The 26,356-nt window shown below is 54.5% G+C and overlaps 11 protein-coding genes across 11 annotated transcripts; 5 read left to right on the plus strand and 6 right to left on the minus strand.

The window, feature by feature from the left end:
• Positions 1-144: 144 nt before the first annotated feature.
• HD553DRAFT_309213 (uncharacterized protein) lies at positions 145-3,177 on the minus strand. The gene is made up of 7 exons (XM_046179656.1): positions 2,698-3,177; positions 2,530-2,636; positions 2,100-2,216; positions 1,141-1,951; positions 841-988; positions 638-718; positions 145-536 (listed from the first exon to the last, which is right to left on the minus strand). The coding sequence occupies exons 1-7, from the start codon at positions 2,805-2,807 to the stop codon at positions 291-293; spliced, it is 1,620 nt and encodes a 539-aa protein (XP_046037945.1). The 5' UTR covers positions 2,808-3,177; the 3' UTR covers positions 145-290.
• A 436-nt stretch (positions 3,178-3,613) lies between these two features.
• HD553DRAFT_341090 (putative MFS transporter) lies at positions 3,614-5,824 on the plus strand (the record flags this gene model as incomplete). Its single annotated transcript, XM_046182603.1, has 8 exons — positions 3,614-3,980; positions 4,121-4,227; positions 4,362-4,510; positions 4,608-4,905; positions 4,980-5,053; positions 5,122-5,201; positions 5,277-5,438; positions 5,514-5,824. 8 exons carry the CDS (start codon positions 3,614-3,616, stop codon positions 5,822-5,824), a joined length of 1,548 nt encoding a protein of 515 aa, XP_046037946.1.
• A 442-nt stretch (positions 5,825-6,266) lies between these two features.
• On the minus strand, positions 6,267-7,466 carry HD553DRAFT_328469 (uncharacterized protein; the record flags this gene model as incomplete). Its single annotated transcript, XM_046181874.1, has 4 exons — positions 6,267-6,768; positions 6,850-6,926; positions 7,082-7,123; positions 7,188-7,466. The coding sequence occupies 4 exons, from the start codon at positions 7,464-7,466 to the stop codon at positions 6,267-6,269; spliced, it is 900 nt and encodes a 299-aa protein (XP_046037947.1).
• Positions 7,467-7,845: 379 nt separating this feature from the next.
• HD553DRAFT_309216 (SGNH hydrolase-type esterase domain-containing protein) lies at positions 7,846-9,009 on the plus strand. Its single transcript, XM_046179657.1, has one exon. It carries the CDS (start codon positions 8,051-8,053, stop codon positions 8,834-8,836), a length of 786 nt encoding a protein of 261 aa, XP_046037948.1. The 5' UTR covers positions 7,846-8,050; the 3' UTR covers positions 8,837-9,009.
• HD553DRAFT_211889 (general substrate transporter) lies at positions 9,006-11,749 on the minus strand. Its single transcript, XM_046177172.1, has 11 exons — positions 11,280-11,749; positions 11,092-11,217; positions 10,885-11,032; positions 10,524-10,830; positions 10,344-10,466; positions 10,098-10,286; positions 9,987-10,036; positions 9,853-9,930; positions 9,571-9,792; positions 9,381-9,510; positions 9,006-9,307 (listed from the first exon to the last, which is right to left on the minus strand). Exons 1-11 carry the CDS (start codon positions 11,416-11,418, stop codon positions 9,176-9,178), a joined length of 1,644 nt encoding a protein of 547 aa, XP_046037949.1. The 5' UTR covers positions 11,419-11,749; the 3' UTR covers positions 9,006-9,175.
• A 528-nt stretch (positions 11,750-12,277) lies between these two features.
• On the minus strand, positions 12,278-13,684 carry HD553DRAFT_270415 (uncharacterized protein; the record flags this gene model as incomplete). Its single annotated transcript, XM_046177661.1, has 8 exons — positions 12,278-12,406; positions 12,469-12,709; positions 12,768-12,950; positions 13,010-13,077; positions 13,136-13,167; positions 13,224-13,277; positions 13,339-13,530; positions 13,594-13,684. 8 exons carry the CDS (start codon positions 13,682-13,684, stop codon positions 12,278-12,280), a joined length of 990 nt encoding a protein of 329 aa, XP_046037950.1.
• Positions 13,685-14,351: 667 nt separating this feature from the next.
• Positions 14,352-16,308, plus strand: HD553DRAFT_309220 (putative oxidoreductase C terminal-domain-containing protein). Its single transcript, XM_046179658.1, has 8 exons — positions 14,352-14,443; positions 14,500-14,713; positions 14,807-15,052; positions 15,111-15,173; positions 15,234-15,523; positions 15,584-15,697; positions 15,767-16,053; positions 16,158-16,308. The coding sequence occupies exons 1-7, from the start codon at positions 14,386-14,388 to the stop codon at positions 15,934-15,936; spliced, it is 1,155 nt and encodes a 384-aa protein (XP_046037951.1). The 5' UTR covers positions 14,352-14,385; the 3' UTR covers positions 15,937-16,053; positions 16,158-16,308.
• Positions 16,282-18,782, minus strand: HD553DRAFT_270331 (fungal-specific transcription factor domain-containing protein; the record flags this gene model as incomplete). Its single annotated transcript, XM_046177657.1, has 10 exons — positions 16,282-16,440; positions 16,501-16,551; positions 16,611-16,791; positions 16,856-17,223; positions 17,285-17,464; positions 17,532-17,562; positions 17,624-17,817; positions 17,886-17,986; positions 18,064-18,330; positions 18,419-18,782. 10 exons carry the CDS (start codon positions 18,780-18,782, stop codon positions 16,282-16,284), a joined length of 1,896 nt encoding a protein of 631 aa, XP_046037952.1.
• A 1,037-nt stretch (positions 18,783-19,819) lies between these two features.
• HD553DRAFT_349295 (P-loop containing nucleoside triphosphate hydrolase protein) lies at positions 19,820-21,071 on the plus strand (the record flags this gene model as incomplete). Its single annotated transcript, XM_046183450.1, has 5 exons — positions 19,820-19,994; positions 20,062-20,100; positions 20,168-20,420; positions 20,512-20,851; positions 20,974-21,071. Exons 1-5 carry the CDS (start codon positions 19,942-19,944, stop codon positions 21,069-21,071), a joined length of 783 nt encoding a protein of 260 aa, XP_046037953.1. The 5' UTR covers positions 19,820-19,941.
• Positions 21,072-22,080: 1,009 nt separating this feature from the next.
• HD553DRAFT_334766 (uncharacterized protein) lies at positions 22,081-23,622 on the minus strand. The gene is made up of 9 exons (XM_046182164.1): positions 23,572-23,622; positions 23,474-23,510; positions 23,301-23,413; positions 23,034-23,228; positions 22,914-22,967; positions 22,674-22,801; positions 22,574-22,597; positions 22,328-22,504; positions 22,081-22,263 (listed from the first exon to the last, which is right to left on the minus strand). Exons 1-9 carry the CDS (start codon positions 23,594-23,596, stop codon positions 22,123-22,125), a joined length of 894 nt encoding a protein of 297 aa, XP_046037954.1. The 5' UTR covers positions 23,597-23,622; the 3' UTR covers positions 22,081-22,122.
• A 384-nt stretch (positions 23,623-24,006) lies between these two features.
• HD553DRAFT_369375 (uncharacterized protein) lies at positions 24,007-25,770 on the plus strand (the record flags this gene model as incomplete). Its single annotated transcript, XM_046184152.1, has 6 exons — positions 24,007-24,277; positions 24,348-24,586; positions 24,672-24,713; positions 24,782-25,265; positions 25,337-25,504; positions 25,610-25,770. 6 exons carry the CDS (start codon positions 24,007-24,009, stop codon positions 25,768-25,770), a joined length of 1,365 nt encoding a protein of 454 aa, XP_046037955.1.
• Positions 25,771-26,356: the final 586 nt, after the last annotated feature.

Raw genomic sequence — 26,356 nt, forward strand, 5'->3', positions numbered from 1 at the left:
TGATAAGCAAAGGTTGTAGTAGGAGGTGGTGAGAGTATAGGGAAAATAGAAAGTAGAATGTAGTAGTAGTGATCTTAGTACAAAGGACTAGCAGGAGCCACGACGTGGGTCACGTGATCGCCGAGATGCAGCGCTCGCTCTCTACCTTGAAACACACCAATTGAATCGGATAAGATGATGCAAAATGTCTGCTCTGCTTCACCCTCTAGTTACTGGTCACTACATGGCGGCGCTATCGTCATCGTTTCCTATAAACCGCCCCTTCCCCTCCAACTCTCCTTTTTTCGATCTCACTCGTACGTCCCAATCTTGTCGGCCAGAGCAAACGTCGCGTCCGTCTTGCTCCGTACGTCCTCGACGGTGACGCCCCGGGCCAACTCGGTCAACGTCAACCCGCCACGCTTGCGATCGACCTCGAACACGCAGAGGTCGGTGATGATCTTGCTGGCGACCCTCACCCCCGTGAGCGGGAGCGTACATTTCTGGAGGATCTTGCTCCGGCCATTCTTGTCGGTGTGGTCCGTCACCACGATGACCTGCGATGAGGTGCGACGTGGATAATAAAGAGTCGACGAGGGTGTTGTTTCAGCGCAAGCAGTGCAGTTGCTTCAGGCGCTCAGGCGCGAAGGGGACTGACCATCGTCTCGTCAGGATTCGATACCAAGTCCATCGCGCCTCCCATCCCCTTGACCAACTTGTTCGGGATCATGAAATTGGCCTAAGAGTAAACGCAAAAGGGCAATCCAGATCAGTCGTCTCGCTTCTCCTCTCGTCGCGTTGTAGACGCCGTATCGAGGTTTCAAGGTCCGGCAACAGATCAACTATCGATTCGCAACTCACAAGATCGCCATCCGCGCTGACCTGCATGGCACCGAGGATGGAGACGTCCACATGTCCTCCGCGGATCATGGTGAAACTCTCTACGCTGTCGAATACCGATGCGCCCAGGAGCAGGGTCACGGTCTCTTTGCCGGCGTTGATGATGTCGCTGCGGGCGGGCGGGGTTAGGGGTGGGTGGCGATGGGGAAGGGATAGGTGGGAAGTCTACGTCAGCTCAGAACAAATTGGAGTACGTCGGTTGACGAGGCGTCGTAGGTGAAACGAAATAAAGGGAGGTAGGACGAAGGACTGGCGACTCACGCATCGACCTGCTCGGCCGTAGGATAAGGACCCATCCCCAGTATACCGTTCTCGGACTGTAACCACACGTTGGTCCCAGGTGCGAGGTAGCTGGCGGCCAAGACCGGCATACCGACCCCGAGGTTACAGTAGAACCCGTCCTTGAGCTCTTTCGCTGCGCGCCTGGCGATGAGTTCTCGGCGGATCCTGGCGGGGTCCTTTTTCTGTGGACCGTCCGACGAGGATGGGGGTTCTTCTTTGAGCACGGTGATCTCGATCTGTTTCTCCGCTGTCGCTGGGACGATCCGATCGACATAAATCCCGGGAAGGTCGACCTCTTCCGGGGGGATCTGGCCGATCTCGACGATTTGTTCCGCTTCGACGATAGTGAGCTTGGCAGCCCTGGCCATCAACCCGGCGAAAGCCTTGGTGGTGTAACGGAACACGCAGTTCCCGGCCTTGTCCACCTTGTGCGCGCGGATGATGGCGACGTCCCCCTTGATCGCGGGTTCGAGCAAGAACCGCTTTCCCTCGAATTCCATGACCTTCTTTTTCTTTCCCTCCAGCAGTACCGTCTGCTTGGCTCCCTCGGACTCGTTTTTGAGGGAGAGTCTACGGGGAATGCCACCGGTCTCGACGAACGTCCCCGCTCCCGTCGGCGTGATCACCGCAGGGATCCCGGCTCCACCAGCTCGGAGACGTTCGGCGATGGTACCCTGAGGAGAGAGTTCGAGGGTGACTTGGCCGGCGAGGTAGGCTTCTTGCAGGGACTTGTTCGTACCGACGTAAGAGAGGATCATCGTTGATATCTGACCGGATTTCACTAGCGGGGCTGTGAGCGCGACGACAGGAGCGGCATGACGCGGTCGAATCAGCTGTATTTCCTTCGATCATCTCTGCTTTCGATCGCACGGCAATGACTACCTCATACGAGGATACGATGAGGAAAGAGGAAAGAGACGGAAAGACGGGGAACTCACACAACCCCCCGTTCCCAGAATTCCCTGCATTATTGGAGACGACCGTCAGATCCTGGATCTTTTCGTTGGAACGGATGGCGTTGATCAAGGTTTGGGGGACGCCGCATAGGCCGAATCCTAGAGTTATGAGATTCGGTAGGTATTGGTGGGGGTGGTGGAGATGGTGGAAGTGGTGAGGCGTTTCCGTGGGGGGAATGGTGAACATTCGATGAAGAACGATGGAGAAGAAGTAGAAGGGATGCAGAGGAAAAAAGGAAGATCTGGGTTAGCCACGATCTTGTCTTTTCCTTTCTCTCTGTCCTTTTTCTGAGATTTCTTTGCAGCGAAAAAAAGAGGAACACTCCAACGACATTTCGACTACTCCACTCGTCCTCTCCGCTTCTCTCCACTCCCCACGATTATCCCCGACTGGAAGGACCCGGAGACTCACCAGCGCTCAAAACCAAACTCCCGCTCTTCAGATCCTTGATCGCCTCATCGGCGCTCCCCCAGACTTTCTCCTTCTTCGGTACCCCGACGTCAGCCGGGTCGAGCGTGGTAGGTTGTATCCGACTCGAAGTCGAGGTCCGGTTTTGCTGAAGATCTCGAGCGAGAGCAGATGAGCTGAAGTTCGCTCGGAGTTTGGGGTTGGAGGTAGCACGGGAGGATGGGAATTGAGAGATGGTAGAGCGTAGTACTGCTGAGGGACGGGAAGGGGTGGAGGTGCATGATGTAGGGATGCCCCTGAGTATCGAGCGAGTGCGGGCGATGTGGCTGGACATGGTGGTCCGAGGTCGAGGTCGAAGTCGAGGTCGATAGTGATCGAGGTTGAGCAGGTAGGTAAGCAAAGGTTCTGGATGGTTGACGGAAAGTATCAAGGTCAGGTCGTGCTCAGCGAGTGTCGTAGTCGCGGTCGCTGAAGGCTATCGTTTCAGCTCCGAGTCTAACGAGATTGAAGATCAAGCAGAGTACAAATATCAACAAGGCAAGGATCCACTTGATGAGCTGTTGATCCACTTCGGACTTTTTTGATCGCCGATCAGCTTCTCTCCTTCGGCCGGATCGTACCCACGTCATCATTCACATCACGTGATGCGTCGATCGGACAAATCGATAGAAGGATTCGCCCGAAATACGCGTGGCTGTTGCTATTTACAGCCTCTCGCTTCACTGTCGTCCGTCGATCGGAAGGACTAAAATAATCCCCGAGGCTGATGATCAATCGATCATCTCCTGATTGGGCGAGGCAGCGAGGGTAAGAGGATCTGCGGGGCCCGGGCCGCTGAGAATCGTGAGTACGGTACGGTGTATGGTGTGGGGTGAGGTGTGGGGGACCCAGATACAACGCCGATTGCGCCTCTCGAGCTTCGAGGGTATATAACTTCAAGAGCTAGCCCTGTATATAGTATCGTGAACGGGACGGGACAGGACACCCTAACATTACTCAACGCTTGACCCGTCGCATTATCATTATTGTTATCGCTGTAGCATCACACCGATAGTACCGTCAGCTACAGTATTCGCGTCATATAACGATGTCGTACGGAATCTCACCCCACGACCAAGAGAAAGGTCATCACTACCACCATAACGACCATGTCGACCAAGAAAAACCCACCACCGAGTTCGTTGAGCATGCCGATGCCTCCTCATCCTCCCGACGAGACTCCTCGATCCTCCAAACCCCCTCCGACCCCAATGGGAAGTTAACAAGAAAACTCTTATGGAAGCTCGACCTCCGCATCCTCCCCATGCTAGCCCTCCTATTTCTGTTCTCTTTTTTGGATAGGACGAGTATAGGGAATGCGAAAGTCTTGGGTCTGAATGCGGATCTGGGGTTGAGTAGTGGGCAGTATGCGAATTCTTTGGCGATCTTTTTCGCGTTTTATATCGCCAGTGAAGGTGGGTCTCGCGTGTCTCTTCCTCTTCTTCTTCTTCTTCTTCTTCTTTGTTTGTTCCTCTTCTTTTCGCCTTGGGCTGTTGGATTTTTTTTCGCTGATCATCCTGCTCATTCGGGTCTCTTTTGCGTTTGGGTGTGGTAGTTCCATCGAACTTGGTGATGAAACGAGTCTCGCCCCGCTGGTGGTTGGCAGGACTGACGACCGTCTGGGGGGTGATCGCCATGTCTTTGGGGTTCGTTAGGAATTATGTGAGTCGGGGCGCTTCTTCTTCTTCCCTCTTCCCCTGATCTCTTCCCTCATCTCTCATCCTCCTTTTCCTCGTATCTGGCGGTACCCGTTGTAGTAGTGCTGATGTTATCTGGATATTGCGACGCCAACAAAGACCGACTTGATGGTCGTCAGAGCTTTCCTCGGGGTAGCAGAAGGAGGCCTCTTACCCGGCATCGTGCTCTACCTGTCGATGTGTTATAAACGGAGCGAGATGGCATTGAGGTTGGGGTTGATCTATTCGAGTGCGAGTCTGTCTGGCGCGTGAGTCCCAAGGGTCATCGTGGGAGACGGGGGGAATTCGAAGACAAGGGGGACTGACCTGATGCACCCGGGTCTTTGTTTGGGGTGGATGTTATAGGTTCGGAGGATTACTTGCGACCGGTCTCAACAGGCTCGGCGGGAGCGGACACCTCCCCGAGACCTCCATCCCGCTGAAAGGCTGGCGATGGTTGTTCATCGTCGAGGGGCTCATGACCGTCGCCGTAGGACTCTTGGCCGCGCTGGTCTTGCCTCCCTCGTTGGACAAGGCCAAGTTCCTCACGCCGGAAGAGAGAATCTTGGTTGTCGATCGGTTGCAGAGGGATAAACCGCAGGGGTCGGCCGATGTGGACGCGTTCTCGTGGTTCCAGGTCAGGAGGGCCGTCTTTACCATCCAGGTGGGTTGTCCTTGTTGAAAGTACATAGCGTAGGACCACAGGGGCTGATTCGATTTTCGTTTCCGACCGCGCAGACCTGGCTCTCGGCTTCGGCGTACTTTTGCTTGTTGACGGCGCTCTACTCGTTTGGTCTTTTCGTCCCTACCATGTGAGCCGACTATCGTTCTTCCGTGCGCGAACGTGAGCATGCGACTGATTCCCTGCTCTGTACAACAGTATCAAAGGATTAGGTTATTCAGCCATCGATGCTCAGCTGTTCTCAGTACCTCCCTATGCGGTAGCCGCAGTTCTGACGGGTATGTTCATGAAAGTCTTAGAGAGTAGACATCTTCAGCACGCTCATACGTTTGCCTTCTCGTGCACGCCTCTAGTCATCGCCGCCTTTGTGTCCGATCGTTATCGCATCCGTGGACCCGTCATGCTCGCTTTCATCCCGCTCTCGATCATCGGTTACGCCGTCATCCGGACGACCGATCACAACAAGGTCAAGTATGGCGCGTTGTTCTTGATGGCCTCCGGCTTGTACCCTGCAGGTGAGCCCGTCAATCGATCTTGATATAGTCTCTGGAAATATCGACTGACGCATCACGAATCGTCTCTGCATACAGTCCCTCCTGTCCTCGTCTGGCTTTCCAACAACTCGGCGCCTCACTACAAGCGTGCCACGGCCGTCGGTCTGCAGCTGGCCATCGCCAACTGTGGTGGATTTCCAGCCACGTTCATCTACCCTGCCGAACAGGGACCGGCGTTCGTCGAGGGGCACACCATCGTCCTCGGCTTGCTCTGCGCCAGTTGGGTGCTGGTCGCCGCGAACTGCGCTTACTGTCGATACCAGAACGCGCAGAAGCGAGCTGGTCATATGGAAAAGTTTAGAGGGTGCGGTGACGACAGGGATCCCGATTTCATCTATATCATTTAGAGTTTGCCGGTATGTTAAGTTGTCAATTTTCGTGTGGCAAAGGTGAAACATGTTGTACCAACTAGATCAAACAAAGAGGTTGTGTAGTATCATCAAAATTTACCACCCATCATTGCGTCAGATAACTTCTTGTTATCGCACATTTTTCCTTGACATTTTGCCTTCCGGGCTCACGATGTCCAAGATGATTTTTGGTCAGGCGCGATATTGCAAAGCCCGCCTTCGATTTCAGGGGGGCTTTTCATAGACTACCAGTCTCCATAGCCGGAAGATCATGCGGTCATCAGACCAAGCGGATGTCTCGGAACCACCAGCGAGGATCGGTACGAGGTCTTCTAGCAGAGTATGGGATCGAGTCGGACGATCTGCGGCGAGGGAAGCATGTGGAAATGCGTTCATGTTTTGCCCAGATGGACTCGTGGCTGTATGCCTAAAGCGATTCTTACAATTTGGCCGTCGCGGCAAAACTAGAACTCCCATCCGGACGCAAACTAGCTACAACCTCATCAACCGTCCGAAGCACCCACTGTGCACCTTCATCGCTAGCTAAAAAAGCTTGTCCCTGGATCGGAAGCTCGTCCCCCAAGCCTCCACCTTCGAGCACGCTCTTCTTCAACCCGAACACGTGAGATGTCACCTGAGGCCCTACTCCTTGTTGCGCACGGAGACATGCGATGGCTACGACCGAAGTTAGAGTACGACCGATCTTGGCGTGTCCGAGCTTGGCGAGTCCGGGTAGGTTGTTGTCGTTGTCATTATCGTTGGCTTGAAAGGGAGGATCGGAGAGGAGCGCGCCGTAGTGCGAGTTGAGGATATGGACGGGAAGATCTGGATGTGAGCAGGATAGCTTGGAGAGTAGTTTGGAGGAGTGGGGGTCGTAGATCGAATCCCATAGATCACGGGCGCGAGCGGAGATGGATTCGATGTTCTCGGGAGTAGGTTGTCTGGGAAAACGGGTAAGAGGGAGATGTTCAGGATCGTCTGCCCGAGGGATCGAGAAAGGTGTACTTGCGTGACCGACTTGCCTCGTTGGTTCTGTGCTTAGATGGGTTTTCACATCGTCTTCCAGATGAGCGCGAAGAGCGCCTAGTGCGTTGATAGTCTGATGAATGCAGCAAGGAGTCTCAATCGCCTGTCATTCGCACGTAGGACGGACGGTTCAGACTCACCCTGGGAATCTGTGACCGAGCACGATGCGTAAAAGGGATTAGTCTACTGGTTCCAGACAACGGAACGAACGTTGAAGGATCGACTTACACCAGAAAAGCTGATACATTTCAAGCCGGTCTCTCTCATCACCTAAACGCCAGGGAGAACAGCATTTCAGATTGAATCCTCTACGAGCCCGACACGTAGGACTCACCGCCGCTGCCATGGCCTTATCCTCAGCCTTCGCCATCGACCGCGTAGCATACGAATAAAGATCGCACACTGCCGCAGGCGAATTCATCGTCACCAGAGACGCTGTGGAGAGACACAACCAGGTCCGGATCCCGATATCTTTCGATCGGGCGTCATCTTCTATCCGTTTGAACAGTGAGGATAGGTGAGGGGAAGTGGGGATCGCAGCGCCTCGGGCGTGAGGGGCATTGATGAGCGCTTTAAGTGCGGGTGATAGTGTGGTGGCGGCGGCGGAAGACATGGTACGGGCGAGGCTGGCGTTGATCAAGTTATAGTGGAATTCAAATTTCACGATGACCGAGGACCTTGCAAGTGACTCGTATGGGAAAAGGCCATTATGTAACAAGACGAGTCTTTCTAAGACACCGATGCGTCTCGACAATTTCCCGAGCAGATTCGACATGACGAATGGCGTGTGATGTGTAACGCCGTTACAGCAGTGGGCGGCCGCGCCTTCTCGGTGAAACGTGTTTCCCTATTTGTCCTTCCGTCCGGGTCCGGTAGCAAATTCAATCTCGATGCCGTGATTCGGCTACTTCACCGGCATTAGAAGACGAGTTGCGAGTTCGCTGCCAGTTGCTGTGCTTAGGGGTGACCGAAACAGCCTATTACCGATCACAATCCGAGTGGACGTTGTAGTGGACGCACACCGATACTGCAGATCTCTGTTCCTTGCAAATCTCAAATATGAGAGGATCACAAACTTGGTCGTGGTTCTACTCGGCCGCTGGCACGCCCGACAAAGCCAGCAACGAAATACCACTTGTCGAAGCCTAGGTCATTCTCATAACGCACGATCCCCCAACTCCAAGCTAGCTCCTAGCCATGCACCTCGTCTCTCTAGGCTCATCATTCGCTGCCGGTCCAGGCCTCGCTCCGATAACGAACACCTCTGCCAAACGATCCTCGATCAACTATCCCTCTCTCCTGGCCAAGAGCCTGGGTGCGCGTCATACGGACCTTTCGGTATCTGGGGCTACCTTGCTCAACCTGTCGAGTACCCGGCAAAAAGTCTTTCTAGGGGAAGAGTTTCTACCGCAGGTAGAGGGGGTTCCGGAGGATGCCGATGTGGTGACTATCACGGGTGGGGGGAACGATCTCGGGTACATAGGGAAGGTGATGATGGCCAACGCATCGTCTATCACCAAACTGCTTGGTCCCGTCATCGCTTGGGCCATGGGGCATGATCTCTCTGCACCGCCCCCAGATGAAGCGGAGATGGTCAGGCGGTTCCAAGCGGTGTACGACGAGATCCACGCTCGAGCCCCTCAAGCACAGATCTTACTGGTCGGGTATCCAGCCCTGTTCGGAGGGCTCGCAGATGAGACCAATACGCCGTACACTTCCTCCCAGATCGAATCTTTCAGAGGGATCGCGGCGGTACTGGAGAAGGCTTCGGTGGAGTCGGTACGAGACAGACCGCGAGTACATTACGTCTCCCTGGCAAAGGTCAGCGAAACGCATGGGATGGAATCGGACGACCCTTGGGTTAGCGGGCCCGAGTTCTCGTTGTTTGGAGGAGGACCTGCTCCGCTCCATCCGACGGCCAGGGGCATGCAGGAGATCGCTAGGCACGTCGAGGAGAAGATGAAGCAGCTCGGGATCGTATGATCGCCTACGCCGGGTCGCAGACATGTATGAGCCAAGCTTCTCAGCTTGGAAGTCGAGGTGAAGATGGATGCGTAGGCCCGTTGCACGTGCAGGGCATAGTAGCGATGTTAGAGGTGATCGAGAAGCCCTATGTCGACTTGTTGACGAGGCAGATGAAGGAAAAGACAGTCATACCATATCTCTCGGCTCCACCGCTTTGACATGTACAGTACAACAAGAAACCCATCAAGTTCGCCCCTTGCAATTCCCATTGTTTCCAGGCGCTCAAACCTCGGTCTTCCAATCCAACCCTTCAAGCCAAGTCGGCCGATTATTCGCTGATAATGCTATGGACTGCGCTTAAGCAGCGACACGAGCGATGTTGCCCTTCCTTCCAGCTTGTTCAGCCATCGTCGGGGTCTTCTTGAAGTGGCGAGCGGGAACGCCTCGCTCGTAGAGCTCGTCAAGCTCCCAGTAAGTTCGACCGGCAGTCTAGCGGATACGGTACGAGGTAGACAATCATTACCTCGAACGCTCACGGTAAGAATGAGTAGGGCGGGCTTACCTCTGGGTAGAAGAAGTAGAGGATGGCAACGGTGGGAGCCAACATCCCGCACCAGACGTAGATGGCCTTGACTCCCATGTTACCGGCGTCGGGGCTGATCATGTAGGAGACGCTCCACTGGAAAACAACGCTGTCGTAAGAGATGATCAGTCAATGTCTAAAGATGGTCTCTCTTTTCGGCGACACTCACAAGCCGAGACCGTAACAACCGAGATTGAACGATGTCGTCTGCGCCCTCAACCTCGGAGTCGAGGTCTCTCCGGCAGCGACGAAACCGATAGGACCGGCAGAGAGTCCGTAGCAGATGACCCAGAGTAAAAGCATACCGACTGCGGCCTTGCCGGATGCCGCACTGCTGAAGAACCCGGTGGTGGCGAGACCGACGTTGAAGCAAAGCATGGCAAAGCATCCACTGTTTCCGAACAAGACATCAGGGGACTGTATCTCTGCCCATCAGGCTGGTCAGACGTACCCGACAAGAAGAGGGCGACGACCGATGTATTCACAGCTAATCAAGGAGACGAAGATTGCAACCATCAAGAGCACAAAGCTGTATTTCGTGTGGGTCAGCGAGGCTCTTCCATAGCGCACGATGGCCCAGCTTACGTGAGAATAGAGATGATGAAGGGATCCGTGCCGAGATTGGCGACTTGGAACTGAGATCAAATCCAACGCGTCAGCTTTGTCCGACTCGATCATGCAAGGCACATCGCTCACAAAGTACGTCGAGTATCCGAATACGATCGGAGCGCCAGCAGCCCACTGACTACAAATACCGACACATCCGGCCAAGGTTCGACGCCAGTTGCGCTTGTTGAAGATTTCCAAGAAAGACGCGCCGCCCAAACTGCGGTTGAACTCGATTTCCGCCTGGATACCGTTCTGGACGACTCGGTATTCGTATTCCTATATATGACCGGTTAGCTTGACTTGGATGGGCTTGGTAAATCGCAGTGCACTTACCACGTCATAGTCAGGGGCAGTGCCGTAAAGCTTGAGCATAGAGTCTTTCGCCTTGTCGTGATTGCCTTTCCTAGCATGGTAGAGGTGACTCTCCGGCACGAACCAAATGAGGATCATGAGCAGCTGCAGGGTTACATTGATTAGAGTCCGGGTTAATCGATCGGTGATCGGCAGACTTACTCCCGAGAAGACGAATTCCAAAGCGACGAGCGGGATCCATTTGGTCGGCTGGTGGATGATCAATAGCTGAGAAGCGACGGCGACGATCAACTGCCCGAAAGCCAGATTGAGTTGATATGCACCGATCATGAAACCACGGATTTGAAACGGGGCGATTTCCGAAAGGTATGTGATGAGGATGGATTGAGCGAGTCCGACACCGAGGCGGATGATGATTGCTGCGCCAAGCCAGACACGCCAGTTCCTTGCCAAAATCTCGGCAACTGATCCAGCCAGGAGAACGACAACGGCGCCGACAAGAGCATATCTGATAATCGCCGATGAGCAGAGCTTTTTCGAAACTGACGCGAGTTCAACTCACTTCCTTCCGAGACGATCAGCGAAAGTGCCTCCGGTGAACATGCCGACCGTCTTCGCAACTTCCGCAAAGCCCTGCCAGAAGGAGATGACCTGGGCGCTGATAGCCGGCTTTCCGTCGATGACGGTGTTCGCCATCGTTGCGACGAAAGCTATTGATCTCGCCGGTTAGCATGTGGTAATACCGTGCCATCGGTGTGGACTTGCTCACCGGGCATCGGGATGATGTTCCCAGGCACTTGCTGCTGGAAACCATCGTTAAAGGCAGCGAGGTTCAAGATCGCGCAGAAGACCATGGCTTTCCAGAAAGTCCTTGCGGCAGTCCATCGGCCCATCGCTGCAAGGAGCCGCGTCAGCGGCTGTTGTACCTTTTGGTTGGACGTCTTTTTCGCCACATACCTGCATATTTCGTTTCGAGCACCTCCTGATCATTCGGAACCTCCTCATGGTGCTCGAGCTGCACGATCTTTTCCTTGTCAGCTGGTTCGTCGTCGACGCTCATTGCGTGGTGATTGTTGACAGTGTATTGAGATGCCATGATGGTGGGTGTAGGCCCGGTGTGCCGTAGTAAGACTTGGTTGGGATGAAGGGCTGAGCTAGATCGAGAAACGATCACTGCGACACCGATGCTCGGTTATATGCAGTTGCAGACTCCGCGATTTCGAGTAACGTCCCATGGGGCCCTCGCCCTCCCGCAGATATGCGTGACGACCTCGGGTCGGAGACCAGTGGTCCTTCTGTGCTCGGACAACGTTTCGGAGAGGAGACTGGGCCCATTGTATACCGAAGAGACCGCCATGTCAAGCAAGAAATGTGTCACCTGATTCGAGCGGGGAAATACTGACAACTCCTGTCTTCCGAATCTCGAGCACGGCCGTTGTGCGATCGTCCGAGCGGAAGGGGTGGTCCGATTTCGCTTTGCGTCCGTCTGTCTGTAGTATGGGCGAGCGCGAGATGATCACGTGCATGTTTCGCGAATGCGGGTGTATAGCATGTATAGAGCGATATGGCAGGCTCTTCCACTTTCGGATGCCTCCCAAGCGCTTGAAGACCGGACGGGAGGGAGGTAAGTCAGTGATCCTGTGCTGCTAGGCGAATGCGATCATCGCTCGATCAGTCAAGGCGATGACGACTGTTACAGCTACCGCGAGAACTAATGGTGACGGAACGAGGCAAACACATCCTTGTCGAAACATCGTTGGCGCTGACGATCGTCGCGAACCGCGCCTTGACCTCTGCTCGTCAAGTCGCAATCGGTATACATTATTAGGTACTCATGGAGTCTGCCCGCTGTCAATCTCGCTCAATTGTCATGGTGTGTCACACGGATGCTCATAATCGTACATCATGCTTAGTAGCTTTCGATTTACAATGATAGCGATGACAATTTGCACTGTTCAGAAAGCTGGCATCCATTCTCGGTCAGCGGACAATCGTCTACGATTCAGCCTAAAGCATGCAAACGTACCACTTTCAAGCAGCCACCCGCCGTCAATCACAAACTCTGCTCCAGTAGTGTATCGGTTCTGTCATGAACCGACGAATCGTCAGCGCCTACCTAGAGATCTGGCTTTAGATGGACACTGACTGTAATCAACCCGAATATGCACTGCGCATAGTCCCTGCTGCACCCTGGTCTCCCAAACGGGATCCCCCAATGCCCCCTAAACGTCTTGAAGTGCTCATCGTTGCCATCTTGGTTATTCTCCGGGTCGATAACAGTCATGCCCGAGGGAAAGTATCCAGGACAGACGACATTCACACGGACGCCGAGGTTACGTCGCGCGAATTCGGTGGCGAGTTGGTGAGATAGGGAGATGGTCGCAGCCCTGTGCATACGAAGCGGGGCTTAGTGCTTGGAAGGCTTTGTCGGAAGATCCGACTTACTTTCCCGCGTTGTAGTTGAATTGGCCGCGCTGACTCGTCTTGGTGATGCCTGACATTGAGGAGAGATTCACAACGTTGCCCGGTTCCGGGCAGCCGCCAATCGATTTTGCTGCAGCCAATAACGGCAAAAACGCGAACGTGGTAAAGTAGTATGACGCAGTGTTGATCTGGCAGGTCTCCAGCCTATAACATGTGCGTTCAGTACTCATACCCAGAACGCGAATTCGACGGTCTCCACATACCACTTTTCCATGCTTTCGTCCTCGAACATCTTTTTGCTAAGGCCCTCGGGAGTCTGCTCGCATGCATTCTACGGACATTCAAGATGTCAGTCGAGGCTCCTTCAATCGTGCGCCTGTGACACTCACGATGTCCGGGGCTCCCACAGATACGCCGTGATCTGAAAGGGTCGACCATCAGTACAAAGTCCCTTCGCTTTCCGACGTGCTCACTCACTGTTGATCAGCACATTCACGAACTTCTCATTGACAGCGATAGTATCGCGCAGCTCTGAGATCGGCTCAGCGCTCAATTTTTGCAGACTAGGCTCTTGCTGTTTCGGTACACTCACTGAGAATCCCTTCTTTGGTAGCTGCATCCGCTTGAATTGCGATGATTTCTCCTCCTCGGCCATTTGTGGGTGCCGCCTGTTTTACAGCATCCAGCAAGACCTGTTCTCGACGACCGGTAATGTAAACTTTGGCTCCGTTCTGTGCGAGTGCGGTCGCAGTGACTAGGCCTAGTCCAGTGCCGCCTCCGGTAACTGCGAGGATTGCCTGCATATGAGCTGGACTGCTACAGAGCTGACAGCACCTTCAGGACCTACCGATGATGACCCAGCCCTGTACGTCGAAAAGGCGTCCCACGTCCAGCTCGTCTGTGCCTTTCACAGATTGCAAAAGTGCGCTTGCGCTCATACTGTAGCGAGAGAATGTATGAGGTTTCGTAAAGAGAGGAATTGCGATCGCAAACTCGCCTTCTAGCGCCAAATGGCACTGCTTTGCCGACCTGGACCGCACTCGCTAGTTAAATACCGACAGGTCGAGGGGGACATTCTCATCATCACACCGACCGGAGGACGGGACCCCGAGCATGTCTGTTCGTGCTGGTTCGACCAGGACATAAAAACTTCGAAGTATAGTCACAACACGGCGCCTTTTCACTGCGCATTGTCGACGCTCCGACCTGCGCAAGGCAATGCCGACGCTACGAGCCCAACAGTGAGCAGCGTGAAGGCCGACATGCTCGATGGACGAACATGGTTTGCCTGTGCGGGCCTCAGCGTTCCGAAGGCCGAACATGGGATCAATAGGCGTTACTGCAGCCGAGATGTCCCCGAGGCCACTCTTCGCCGAGGATCAGGTCCCGCGCGGGGTCAGCTTGAGTGACGGAGATCTGTGAGATCTGGTCAAATGCCCAGCCGGATGACATCGGAATAGCGCCGGAACGCAGCTCTCATACGAAGCGATCTGAGGATCGGTTGCAGTAAGGGTGTTACCCACATATTCAATGATATACATACGAAGCGCCCTTCAGCAATGAGTGGAGAACGAGATTTGGAGCAGCTTTCCCGCGGAATAAACCATTTTGCGGTCAGCTATCACAGCCCATCATAGCGATGTCTTTACAGAATACGTTCAACGTTCTGCTTATCGGTGCAGGGGAGATCAACTTCGGTAAGCACCTCATAACCAGCCTGGCAAAGGCGCATCGCTGATCACGTGATCTGCAGGTTCCGTCGAAGGCCCTTGGAATCACACCAAACGGCTGGAACAGAAGCTTGGAAGCCGTCTACGGGTTGTTGGCCTAGTCGATCTTGACCAGACAAAGGCCCGCGCTGTGATCGACGAAAAGAAAGCCCTGATCAAAGACAGCTACGACTCTACCGAGGTGTTTGAGTCCATCGCGTCGGCAGCGGAAGGGCTGAAAGGTGCCCGCTTACCGCAGTAAGTCTACTTCGTTACTGGATCGCTTTGCCTCCCGCTTCACACTTTCGGAGTTTCAATACTCATGCTTCATGCATCAATCTGATCTCGCAGACTGGCCATACTCGGTATCCCTCCCCAATTTCGCGGCCAGAGCTCGTCAGGCCGCGATGCAGAGCTGGCGTTGATCAAAGCGTTCCCGTCCATCTCCTTGTTCTGCGAGAAGCCCGTCACGACCGGGCCGATTGAGCGGATAGCAGAGGCTCAGTCGGTCAGGGACAGTCTAGGAAAGCACGCAGGGAAGGGCGTCGTGGGTGTGGGCTACATGTTGCGATACTTGAAGGCGTGTGCGGATATCAAGTAGGTGACTTTGCTTGACTTGTGAAGACTCGACTGACGGACACGTCGAGGTTGGTAGGGATATCTTGCGGGAGAACAACTTGACGGTGATGGCAACCAACGCAAGGTATACCATGGCATAGTGAGTCGATTTACGCTGCCTTTGCATCCTTTCGCTGATCTCGACCGTACCATCTCGTAGCGAATACGCAGTCAAACTCGGCTGGTGGGACAAGAGCCAATCGCAGGGCCCGATCATCGAGCAAGCGACACATTTCGCCGATCTTTCGCGCTTCTTCGGAGGCGAGGTAGATTTGAAGTCTGTTTCGGCTCGCACGGTGGAACACGATACCTCGGCAGGCAGTCTAGGCAAGAAGGGATTCGACGAGGAGAAGATCGACGCCGCGAACAGGATTCCCAGGATCACCGCTGCGGTCTGGCAGTACGAGAGCGGTGCTGTGGGGACATTGATGCATAGCGTCGCCTTGCACGGTAAGTTGTGCGCTCGACTTGTTGTTCGCATGGGCTGATTTGTGATTGGCGGGAATCCAGACGCCACATACGACACCGAGATTGAGATCATCGCGGATGGCTACAGACTCAAGCTGGTGGACCCGTATAATGCTCCAGTGCTCTATATCCGCCGCCCGGGACTGGCTGGCGAAGGTACGTACAAGCACACTTGATCGGCACATCACGGCCTAGAGACTGATTTCCGATGCCGCAAAAACGTAGAGGTTCGACGGTACGACCAGGATGATCCCTTCTATAGCGAAATAAGCGCAATGATTGATGCGGTGGAGAGTGGATCCAGTGATGGACTACTGAGCACCTTTGATGATGCTCTACGGACGTATGAGTTCACTTGGGCGATTCGCAAAGCTGGTGAAGCCGTGAAGCCATGATCGGGCTTAGATGCCCCCCCCCCCGATCACCTTAAAAATGTACGATAGTGCGTGACCGAGATGGGATTGCCATGCATCCGATCACCGTTGCAACCCAACAGCAAGTCCCGATATCCTGTGCGTATGATGACATCTCTCGGCCAGGTTCACTCTGGGACATCCAGCTACATGAACTGATCACCGAGATAGCCGAATGTCTCGGTCACGTTCATCTGCAACAGCTGTTCCAGGCCTTCCATGCTCCAATCGCCGCCAATGTCCGGAACTTGAGGGTTTGCAAAGATCTCGGCGCTGTTTCAAACAGAGATGAGCCCTCGACACTCGGATGCCGTATCGCTAAGCGACTCACCAATACCTATCTACATCGAGTATGCTTCCAGACTGATTAAAAGTATCATCGGTAAAGTTTAGGGATGTCTGCCCGCTGTCGACACTGCTTGGACCGGGGTGAGGTGGCGCTGACTCGACGATACTTTCGATGATTCCGGCACAAGCGTTGCCAAGCTGTATCATGTGGGATGGAGTGAGTCGCGATACGTAGGTACAGGAGAACGGTTGGCGTACTGCTTGGACGCTGCGCAAGTTTCTGAATGCCTGAGCGGTGTTGAGCAGAACCTGCGGTTGTGAAAGTGTCAAGGTCGTTGACGTTTTCAAGAAGGAACCGAATTACTCACATCCCGCCATAGCAGCGATTCCGCGTGGCGGGGTTCCCACACCACCGATAATAGGAGTGTCAATGCGCTCTGAAAGGCGAAGAACAGTGTGTACCATTCCAGCCCGCGTTGTCGAGATTCGTCGTTCCGCATACAGTACCCAATCTCGTTCAGATTTTCAAGCGCCAAAGTGCGACATATACTGCAACGCGCCAGAGCCATGAACAAACGCGCGACATTCTTTTCTTCTGTCCAGGCGCACTCACTTGATGGCTTCTTTGACACCGGAAGACAGCTGTTTCTGTCGTCTAGCGTCCCAAGCCGCAGCTAGCAGCACCGGCCGGTAGAGGATGGCACGAAAGTCTCGAATTCGCCACAACGTGATCGAACAAGCGTGATACCAAGCGCTGTTCGGGTCTGGGTGCTGGAAGGCTACTGGCAATTCGTGGAACGCCTCGAGTATGCTGGCATCATAGCGCTGGATCCGTTTGAGCGATGGCGCTGGATGAGCACACAGAATGGAATCGTGGATCGAGCTGGTCGTCTTGGCCATGTGAGCTTGCGCGATGAGCGAAGTGTATAGGGTGATCTCCGAGGATTCAGGCGGCATATCCTCCGACGTCACCGTGATCTGCTACTCGAGCGGACGATCGATTTCAGCTTCATGCGAGGCAGGAGACAGCACGATACCTCACCTCATCGTTGATGTTCAGAGGCAGTGCCATCGGGATCAAGTGTGACGTGCCCAAACCGAATGGCCGACCGAAAGTCACCGAGCACCCCGCCTCACAAGCGATCAAGCACGCCCATACTCGCTTTCTAGTTTCGTGTTGCAGGATCGTTTGCTTCAACCCTGAGGGCGGTATGTGTAGGCCCTACAAAGTGGCCGGCGGCGAAGCCATAATCAATCGCGTTCTCGCGGCCGAAGATGGATCGACTCACCAGCGCGGTGGCCATACGTATGGCGAGGCCTCTGTGTAAACAAGCCCAATCAGCCCACGACAGCGTTCTTACGACTGTTAAAAAGGTCTTACAGATAGATGAATCCCATGTTCGGCCGATTGCTCCTCTGAAGATAGTTGGCCATGACACCGATCCCCTGCACGAGCTGCAAAGATCCCTGCTCCAGTAGCTCGCTGCTCATCGCCTGCCTCGCGATCTCATAGTACTTTCTGCCGTCCGGATCCGAGGGCGATCTGGCGAGATCGAATGCACCCATGGCGAACACCTTTGTGGCAGGTCTGCATCAGTATTGAGCGTCCAACTGCTGGAGGAGAGAGAAATGAGGAGGCGTACCATGTATAGCAGTAAGCGAGACCCGGCGGTGTCCGGAACGGGGATCGCACCCCATACTTGCGCCCGAATCGTCGGCTCATGTACGATTGGCGTGAGGTGGTCTACGTGCCGCGCGCAATACATGCAGGTAGGAGTCAGCCTCCGGTCAGTAGCACCAGTAGAACCATACGGTACCAACGAAAGTGGCGAAAGTACGAATCGACGAGTGGCAGGATTTCCGCATGGGGCGGTAGCTGTAGATACTTTTCTCGCTGACCACTACTACTAGGATTGGCGAGTCTGGTTGAAGAAGCTGCTGTGCGGTCGAAACCTTGTATCTGGCGCTCAACCCTCGCTAACGAATCGTCGACCATCACGTTCTCGGTCGGGGCAGACGTCGTGTTGTTGAGCTGGACCCGTGATAGTCGGCGAATGGCATTGAGGAATGTCGCGCCGGACGAGAGACCTGATACCCGAACCATAATCGTGATGAGCGATGCAGCCCAGGGCTGGAGAAAGCCATGGCGAGAGAGACGAGACATGGCTATGCTGACCAAGATAGCTGACCCCCTTTGCTCTCTCCGCCAGACTGGCCATCCCATCCAACCCCGATCTCTCTTCGACGTTTACGTTGATATTGCCATCGAGACTACCGCTCGCGCTCCCCGGTCGAGTCGACGACGGGTGATGCAGCCGGTCTCGCGTACGATCTTCCCGCCATTCATACGTATCCACGTCTACATCTAAGTCGATATGGTCGTCGACATCGATCAAGGGAAGAGGAAACGTCTCCGTGTCGTCTCGAGGTGTTCCCGGACGGGTCTGATTCCGGGATGAAGGGGCTGTACTCTTAAGGGCGCGACTGGTCGTTGAATAATTGGTCGGGAGTGGGTTGGACGTCGCGGGCTGATCGAACATGTGTGGAATGGGTAGGGTCGGAGGAGGAGAAAGAGGCAGGGTTGGGGCGGTCGCTCGAACTTGTCGGACGATCGCCTCCTTGACATCGGCGAGATATGCACGCCCACGTGATTCTGAAAAGGCTTCCTCGGCCCCTTGGATCGTGAATCCAGGAGGTACTATTTCTCGCCAGAGCGTTTCCAGGAGCTCGACGCTAAATTACGCGATGCGAGAAGATACGGTTTCAGCAAAATGTCCTGCTTCGTCTAAGGGCACACACTGCACTCGAGTCTCCTTTACCGTTCTTCCAGCAGAGTCATCCTCGCTCGAGTCAAGGGCGTTCGAGTCTGTTGCTCGGTCCGTGTACAACTCGAGCCGGTGTCTATACAACGTCTGCATGGTGTCCTTTCGTCGCATCCCAGTTTTCTCAGACCTTTTTGTGCAGGCAGTGTGAAAGCCAGGTCAATGGCAACGTTAACGCACCATTGTGGTCAGACGGGGAGACTGAGACTTACGACATCGATCGCAAGCCGTGGCTATCGCCGCTCTGGCTTTCTTCTGCGATGATGAGCCCTCTGCGTGATTCCCACTCGACCCGATGTCACGTTCATCGGGTAGCGGTCGCTTGATTTGCATCGGAGAGGGCAGGGTGGAGGACGATGCTGCTGGAGGAACGATGTGCTCCGCTGCTCGAGACGCAGCATAAAGCTCGGCGAAGCGGGACATCCGGGGATGATGGATAGCTGGAGTTGACGGATGCCGAGAACTTGACGAAACACGACGAAAATTCAGGTTATCGAAAGGAGAGCCGATGTAATGGCGAGACCCCCTAAGAAGAGAGCTTTGAGCTTGCGTTGCGACATGAAGAAGGGGGAACACCCACTGATGAAGCACCGGAGCACTCGATCCGAAGTGACGGAGGACGATCTCCCGAACAACCCCCTCAAGTCTTCGGGAGCAGAGAGATACGAGAGAGCACGAGGGATCCGAAAATCGGCCGATCATCCGTCTATCCGTCTACACACAGTAGTAGTAGTATGTTGTTGCAAGTCAGCGAAATCTACCTGTATACATATAGAGTTTATCATCTGACCCAGTCGCCGACTGTTCCCCATTTTCTCGATGCTCGCTCGGATGTCATCATGTACGAGAGCGAGAAACTTCAGTCGGACTTGGCGACATGGAAAGGCATATCGACGAGATCGCCAGAGCGATAATCGCCGCTTATGAGGCGTGAGTTCCCCCTCCACACCACTACTATACCTAGGACAGTGACAGTGACTGATGCTACCGGTTGCAGACGACCCGATGGCGGTCGCTTTCTCGTGGGAGTCGCCGGGTAAGCATCGCCCATCGAGATGACACCTGGACACGCACTAGACCATGTTGTGCATCTTCCTCTACAGGGTCCCAGCATCCGGCAAATCCACCTTCGCTTACCCCCTTGCCGATCGCATCAACAACCTGCTTCATACCTCCTCACAGGCACAGGGATACACGAAAGTGCAAGTAGATGCGAAGCTAAGATTGGTACACCCGCACTACGAGGTGGACAAGGCCCCTATGGGAATCGCAGCTTGTATCGGGATGGACGGCTGGCATCACTCCAGGGCAGAACTGGAGGAGTTTCCGGATCCCGCAGAGGCCAGGCGGCGCAGGGTGAGTGTACAGTAGTGTGTTTCATGCGCATGTGGCAGGGCCATGTGTTATACATGTCGGAGGACTGAAACGCAGATCGGGCATTGTGCAGGGTGCAGCTTTCACCTTCAACGCACAGTCTTTCACCGATTTCGTACTCTCGCTCAAAAAGACCGGATCACTCGCTGCCTCCTCTAAAATCCCCTTCCCCACCTTTTCGCACGCTCTCAAAGATCCCACTCCCTCTCTCGAACCCCTGGAGGGGCATCATCGTATAGTGATCATCGAGGGGCTCTATACGTTCCTGGACGTCCAGCCCTGGAGACGAGCAGCCGAGGTACTGGATCTGAGGGTGTTTATCGACGTCGATCCGAGGACGGCGAGGGAGAGGCTGGTGAGAAGGTGTTTAGCGGAAGGAATCGAAGATACCTTGGAAAAGGCTGTCGAACGGGGTGAGTGCTTTTGCAGTACGAGGACCCCTAAGGCGGAAGTCATTTGTTGTGCGGTTTGCTAAAGCTGCAACGACGATTGTGTGTGCTTCTGTGGTGCGCCGGGGGGTGGGGGGTGGGTGTAGCGGACAAGTCGGATATGATCAACGGCGAATACGTTCGCGAACATCTCTATCCACCTTATATCACCATCATGTCCGTCGACGATCCCACGTTCGCCTGAAAAAGATGGGGGGATGTCATACGTGGGATGTTCAAAGTACACACGGTGTCGACGTTAGAGCACAGGCACGTTCTCAATAATATACGAACGTCTGGCGACCCAGTTGCAGTACGGGACTCGCCAGATACTCGGAAACCGGGCCGGTCCTGATTACGCATATAGATGCTGAACCTCGTTGGATAGCAGTATACTATGCATATCGCCATTATGGGTATAATCAGGCCGACTCGTCGTTGTAAGAACTTTAACATATCGAAGCGGAGGCGTATCTCGCTGTGTCTCGCAAGACGACTTCCCCTGACAAATTACGTGTGCTATAAGGATGACAGCACGTCGGAGTCGTGGTTTCAGCTGAAAATCTCACTGGGCAAAGCGCCTGGCTCCCTCCAAGCCGTCACAATCCTTGCCGCAAATCACAGAAGGAATACCGTCGTTGACATCAAACGACTCCACTGACTCCCAAGGGCCGGCATATAGAACGTTGCAATCTATTCAACTCAATTGTAGATCACGCTGCCAAGCTTTTGGAAGAACCCCCATAACATGGGGGCATACTGTCAGGAATCGCTCAGCGACGACGTTGTGAGGCGAGGTCTTGGTCGAAAGCTTGCAATGCGTACACGGATACATATCCTTGCCATAAGATGGGTGATTGCAAAGACGTACCGAGTATCGTCGAGGCCGAGGAGTAAAGCCCGATCGCAATCAAAATCGACGGCGCCATCTTGCACGATAATAGGTCAAACCTCGCTGCAAAGTCCCGAGACAAGTCGCGGACACCGTCAAGTCTCTCGAGACGAGAAACGAGGAAACTTTGGCGACGCGATGAGCATTGTCGACCACGGTTGCAAACAGCGAACCACCCCCGCACATCGGTCAAATATCCCCGTACATCTTCCACGGCGATAGCTCGAACATCGTTGTTGAGCCACGAGCCACATCATACACCGTCAAGTCTCTCGAGGCGAGGAACGAGGGGACAGCTCGTAATGGGATCATCATTGATTTCCACGATTCCAAATAGCAATCATCTGTTCGACCTGCAGACTCGTCACTCAAATATTCCCGTCGCCTCGGCCGGCACCAGCGTCATGACCTTGGTCTTGGTCTCGCGTCCGACACGCTCCTCGAGTGTGGACGTATCGATTCGCTGAGGAGGCAGAGGTGATTGATCGTGCAGACACCAGGCGACCTACGGCGACGAACGTGATGAGCACAAGCCAAGACGACCCGATCACAGCGCAGCCAAATCTCACCTTGCGCGGTTGTCCTAGCCGTTCGAGACAGTCTAGGACGAACTCGTTGGCTGTGCCTGTATAGCCATCGCCGTTGACGCAAGGTTGACCGGCAGCCGCCAGGATGGCAACGTCGGGCCGAGGATGGATATCGTTCAGTAACCCCATATAAGCTCCACAGTGGGCGTTGAAGAAGATCTGCAGCGAGTCCGCCAAAAAGAATCGATAAGCGCTGGCTTGACGTCACCCTGATGCGATCCACCTTACCGTGCCCTGTCCTGGTACGTGAATCTGGGTGCGCCAAAATAACGCCATCAATGCTGGCCCGCACACCATGCGCTTCGTCTCGTGCTTCACATGGACTCACGTTGTACATCATACAGCCACCATCCCACAAGCTGAATCTGCCCTGATTCTTGGCAATGTACCGCTTGAACGACCTGAACTGATCAGAGGGCAGTCGATCGTCCGGCACATTGGGCAGGTTACCGAGTCCTGCCATGGGACACCGCTCGACTGCGTCAGTGATAATCGCTCGTTCGTCGTGGAATGTTTCGTCTCGACTCGCCGGTCTTCATCTTGTGAGTGATGTCCATCGGTGATTGACCAGGCTTCCCTTCGTATCGATGATCCGTGGTAAGGACATCTGGAACCGCGCCATCTATTTCGGGCAAACTATTCGTCAGCCATAATTATCATAACAATCGTGCACGACCCGTTCGCGTACGTTCGAATGGCATCAGACAATGCAAACCGGGATAAGGTCGGATGACAATATCATGTGGAAGCTTGATATGTTCGCCCCCAGCGACCGGCATGAGCTGATCTTCTGGCACGCCCAACTCACGCAGCACGCGGATGGCTTCAGCGTTGCCAATGACGCGGGCGCCGGTCTTTTTTGCTACGATCTCTGTACCCGGAACTATAGCGAGTTGATGAATGAGCTGTCCAATATCGCGCTGCAACTCGCCTCGAAAGCAGCTCGCTGACTAACGATGATCGAAGTGCGCGTGATTGATCAAGATGTAATCGGCGCGATCTACTTGGTCCGGCGTCAAGTAGGTGACCAAGCTCTGCGGTCGATCCAACCAGCAATCGTGAAAGATCCTGACATGGTAAAGCGAGGTCAGCGCGGATCAAATCAAGGTTCCAGCTTGGATCCCTTACACCAGGTCGTTGATCACCATACGAAACGTGGTCGTGCCTACGGGAGATCGCGATATCAGCTTGCGTGCGCCTCGCGCTAAAGTCGACGTAGCACTTGCCGAGGAATTCAATGGTGCTCGTCATATCGATATCGCTCGGTATGATCTGCATAGATTGGCGTCGATGGCCTCGCATCTTCCGTCCCGTTGCATCCCCTGACCTTATACTCTGCATATCCGACGCTTCCAGGATTCGACGAAGCGATTCCCGGCGGGGCACAAGGCAGAAATCGAGCGCCCGGAGATTCAGATACCGCGCGGAGGTAACGGCGGGCGAAATGACTGATTGCGATCGTCGATATTCCCGTCGATATCCCACAGCGACCGGTGGCCGCCTCGAGTTGTCTCTGCTTTATAATTGAGATTGCGGGGCACTTGCGGGGCCTCATGTTATCAATCTTCAGAACCCCGTCGACATTAAATAGGACGGAGTCGCAGTAGATTTGACGTTGCGGTCAGTTCGGAGCGCATAGTATCGCGAACATCTCAAACACCATGACCTATCCCGCTACCAACTTCACATCGAACCCACCCCGTCTTCGTGTACTCATCGTCGGGGCTGGTCTCTCCGGGCTCTGTATCGCCAACAGCCTTCTCCGAGATCCTGCACAACGCTTCGACGTCTCGGTCTTTGAGCGTGATACCGTCGCTTTCGATTCGGAGCGCGGCGGTTACCAGATCAGACTCGGTCAAGATGGGATCACGGGTCTCAAGACCTGTCTCTCGCCCGAGACCTATCTCGAACTCAGTCAGGCTTGGGGTCAAGGTGCGCAACACGACGGAACGGCGTGATCATGGGCGTATCTGATGACCGATATCATCTTGCTGTTCCGTAGAATTATCGCGAGCTCCAGCCATCTTTCAACCAACGGATGGCACCATTCTTGCCAAGTTGGCCGAACTCAAGTTGTACCCTCAATCGCGTGCGGTACCGCGCACCGCCCTTAAAGAATATTTGGTCCGCCTACCCATGGAGAGAGGCGCGCTTCACTTTGGTCGGCGGGTCGACAGCCTCGTCTATCAGGACAATGGGGACGTGTCCGAAGTGGTACTGAAATTCGAGGATGGGTCCAAAGTGACCGGCGATGCAAGTCGTTTCGATTCCCAGACCAGGGGGACGATTTTTGACTGACATCGCAACTCATCGCACGCCGTGACAGATCGTCATCGCTGCGGACGGCTCGAGGAGCAAGGCGAGTAGTGTATAGTATGGCGGCGCGATGTCTGGGGAAGCGTCACTTATCGTAATCTCTATACCTATGATCGACAGCTGAACCGCCTCGCCGGGCTGAACAACGTCAAGCTGCTCGCCGGGACCGCCGTTTGTCAAGGCCGTGGCAAGATCGACGCTTCGACCCGAGCCAAGCTCCCAAAGATCCTCTTGGACAACGGGTCGTTGCTTTACCTGTCTGGCGAGACGACGGGCTTCTGTGCGGTATACGAGCTCAAGGACGCTCGAGGGAACCCGACGGAGGATTCGTTCTTGTTCTGGGGCCATAACGGGCCGGAAAAGATCGCCGACTTGTTCGCGGGGACAGACGACGATGACGATACCAAGGCTGGGAGGATGGCTGAGCACATGGTACGAGACCTCGGCTTTGATCCTCAAATCCTGCCCGAGGTCGTCAGGATCGGCAATCGTAACCTGAAGGCCGGACAGCTGTCCAGCTCGACGACGCCGCATGATTGGCGCGAGGGCGTCGCTCAACGAGGTCGATTGATCTTTATCGGTGATAGCATTCACGCCATGACTCGTAAGTAGTCCGGTACTTGCTGCTCGTGCCACCAGGTATAACGATCGATTTGGGGCACGTTACGTTCTCAGCATCTCGAGGTCAGGGAGCCAATCAGGCGATGCGGGACGCAGCAGAGCTCTCCAACTTGTTACTCGGGAATTCTATCGACGCCGAATCCCCCCGTACTCGACTGACCGACAAGGACGCCTTGGCCTTGGCCAAGAAATTCGACGAAGAGATGTACCCGCGAGCCTTCGGTGAGTTTGCGTTGCTAGGGTGGTCCGATAGTTGTAGTTGGTAATGGCCCGGGAGGTTTGGGATGTTCACATGGGCTTTCGTCTCGATCTCGTCTTCTTGTGCAGGCTGGGTCAAGGCGAGCGAGACCGCCGGGAACGTCGATACGACCACATGGTCCGGATACCTCAAGATGTCCCTCTTCCTGAATGCGGTCCGATTGGGCGGGCTGGCTGTTACGTTGAGGGATAGTCTGGGTCTGGGCACGTCGAAGACGTTGACCTTTTGACCTTTTGATCTTCCCTTCGATTTGTAACCCCGGACTCGTTCGCCGTTCGTCGTCTTTGTTGCCACTTGTACCAACATTTAAAGACTTTCCCCGATCGAAAGGTCGATACTAGTAGGTTGTAATCGTTGATGGTCTATTCCGAACTTCTGTATTCGCATGTTCTATCGAGCCGCTGAAAGGCGTTCCGGAAGACTGAACCCTCTGAAGGCGTATGGCATATCGACCTCCGATCAAATCGTCGTGGGTTTGTGATCGACATGACGGCCTCGATACGGAAGAAGCCTGGCCGTTACCTCGGTGCCTCGCCTTTTGCTATGTTTTTGGTCTCCGTGCGTATTACTGGCTAGCATCTCGATCTCAGCGATCCTAGTGTCAACGAAGGTGGCCATAAAGTTATTGTTGAGAATAGCGATGGATCCAGCGGCTGAACATCCTCGACGACCACGAAGTCGAAATCGAGGTTGACCCCACGCTCCAGGTGCCAAGGTCTCTGGCCGCAGCGTCCGAGATTCCTGCTATATCCATACCGAGGTCAGCTGTACTGTGACAGAAGAGGGTTAGGGGTTAGGGGTTAGGGGTTAGGGTT

This window comes from Filobasidium floriforme, assembly GCF_021052385.1.
Source record: "Filobasidium floriforme strain CBS 6241 chromosome Unknown HD553scaffold_7, whole genome shotgun sequence".
In the NCBI taxonomy this organism is placed as follows: Eukaryota; Fungi; Basidiomycota; class Tremellomycetes; order Filobasidiales; family Filobasidiaceae; genus Filobasidium; species Filobasidium floriforme.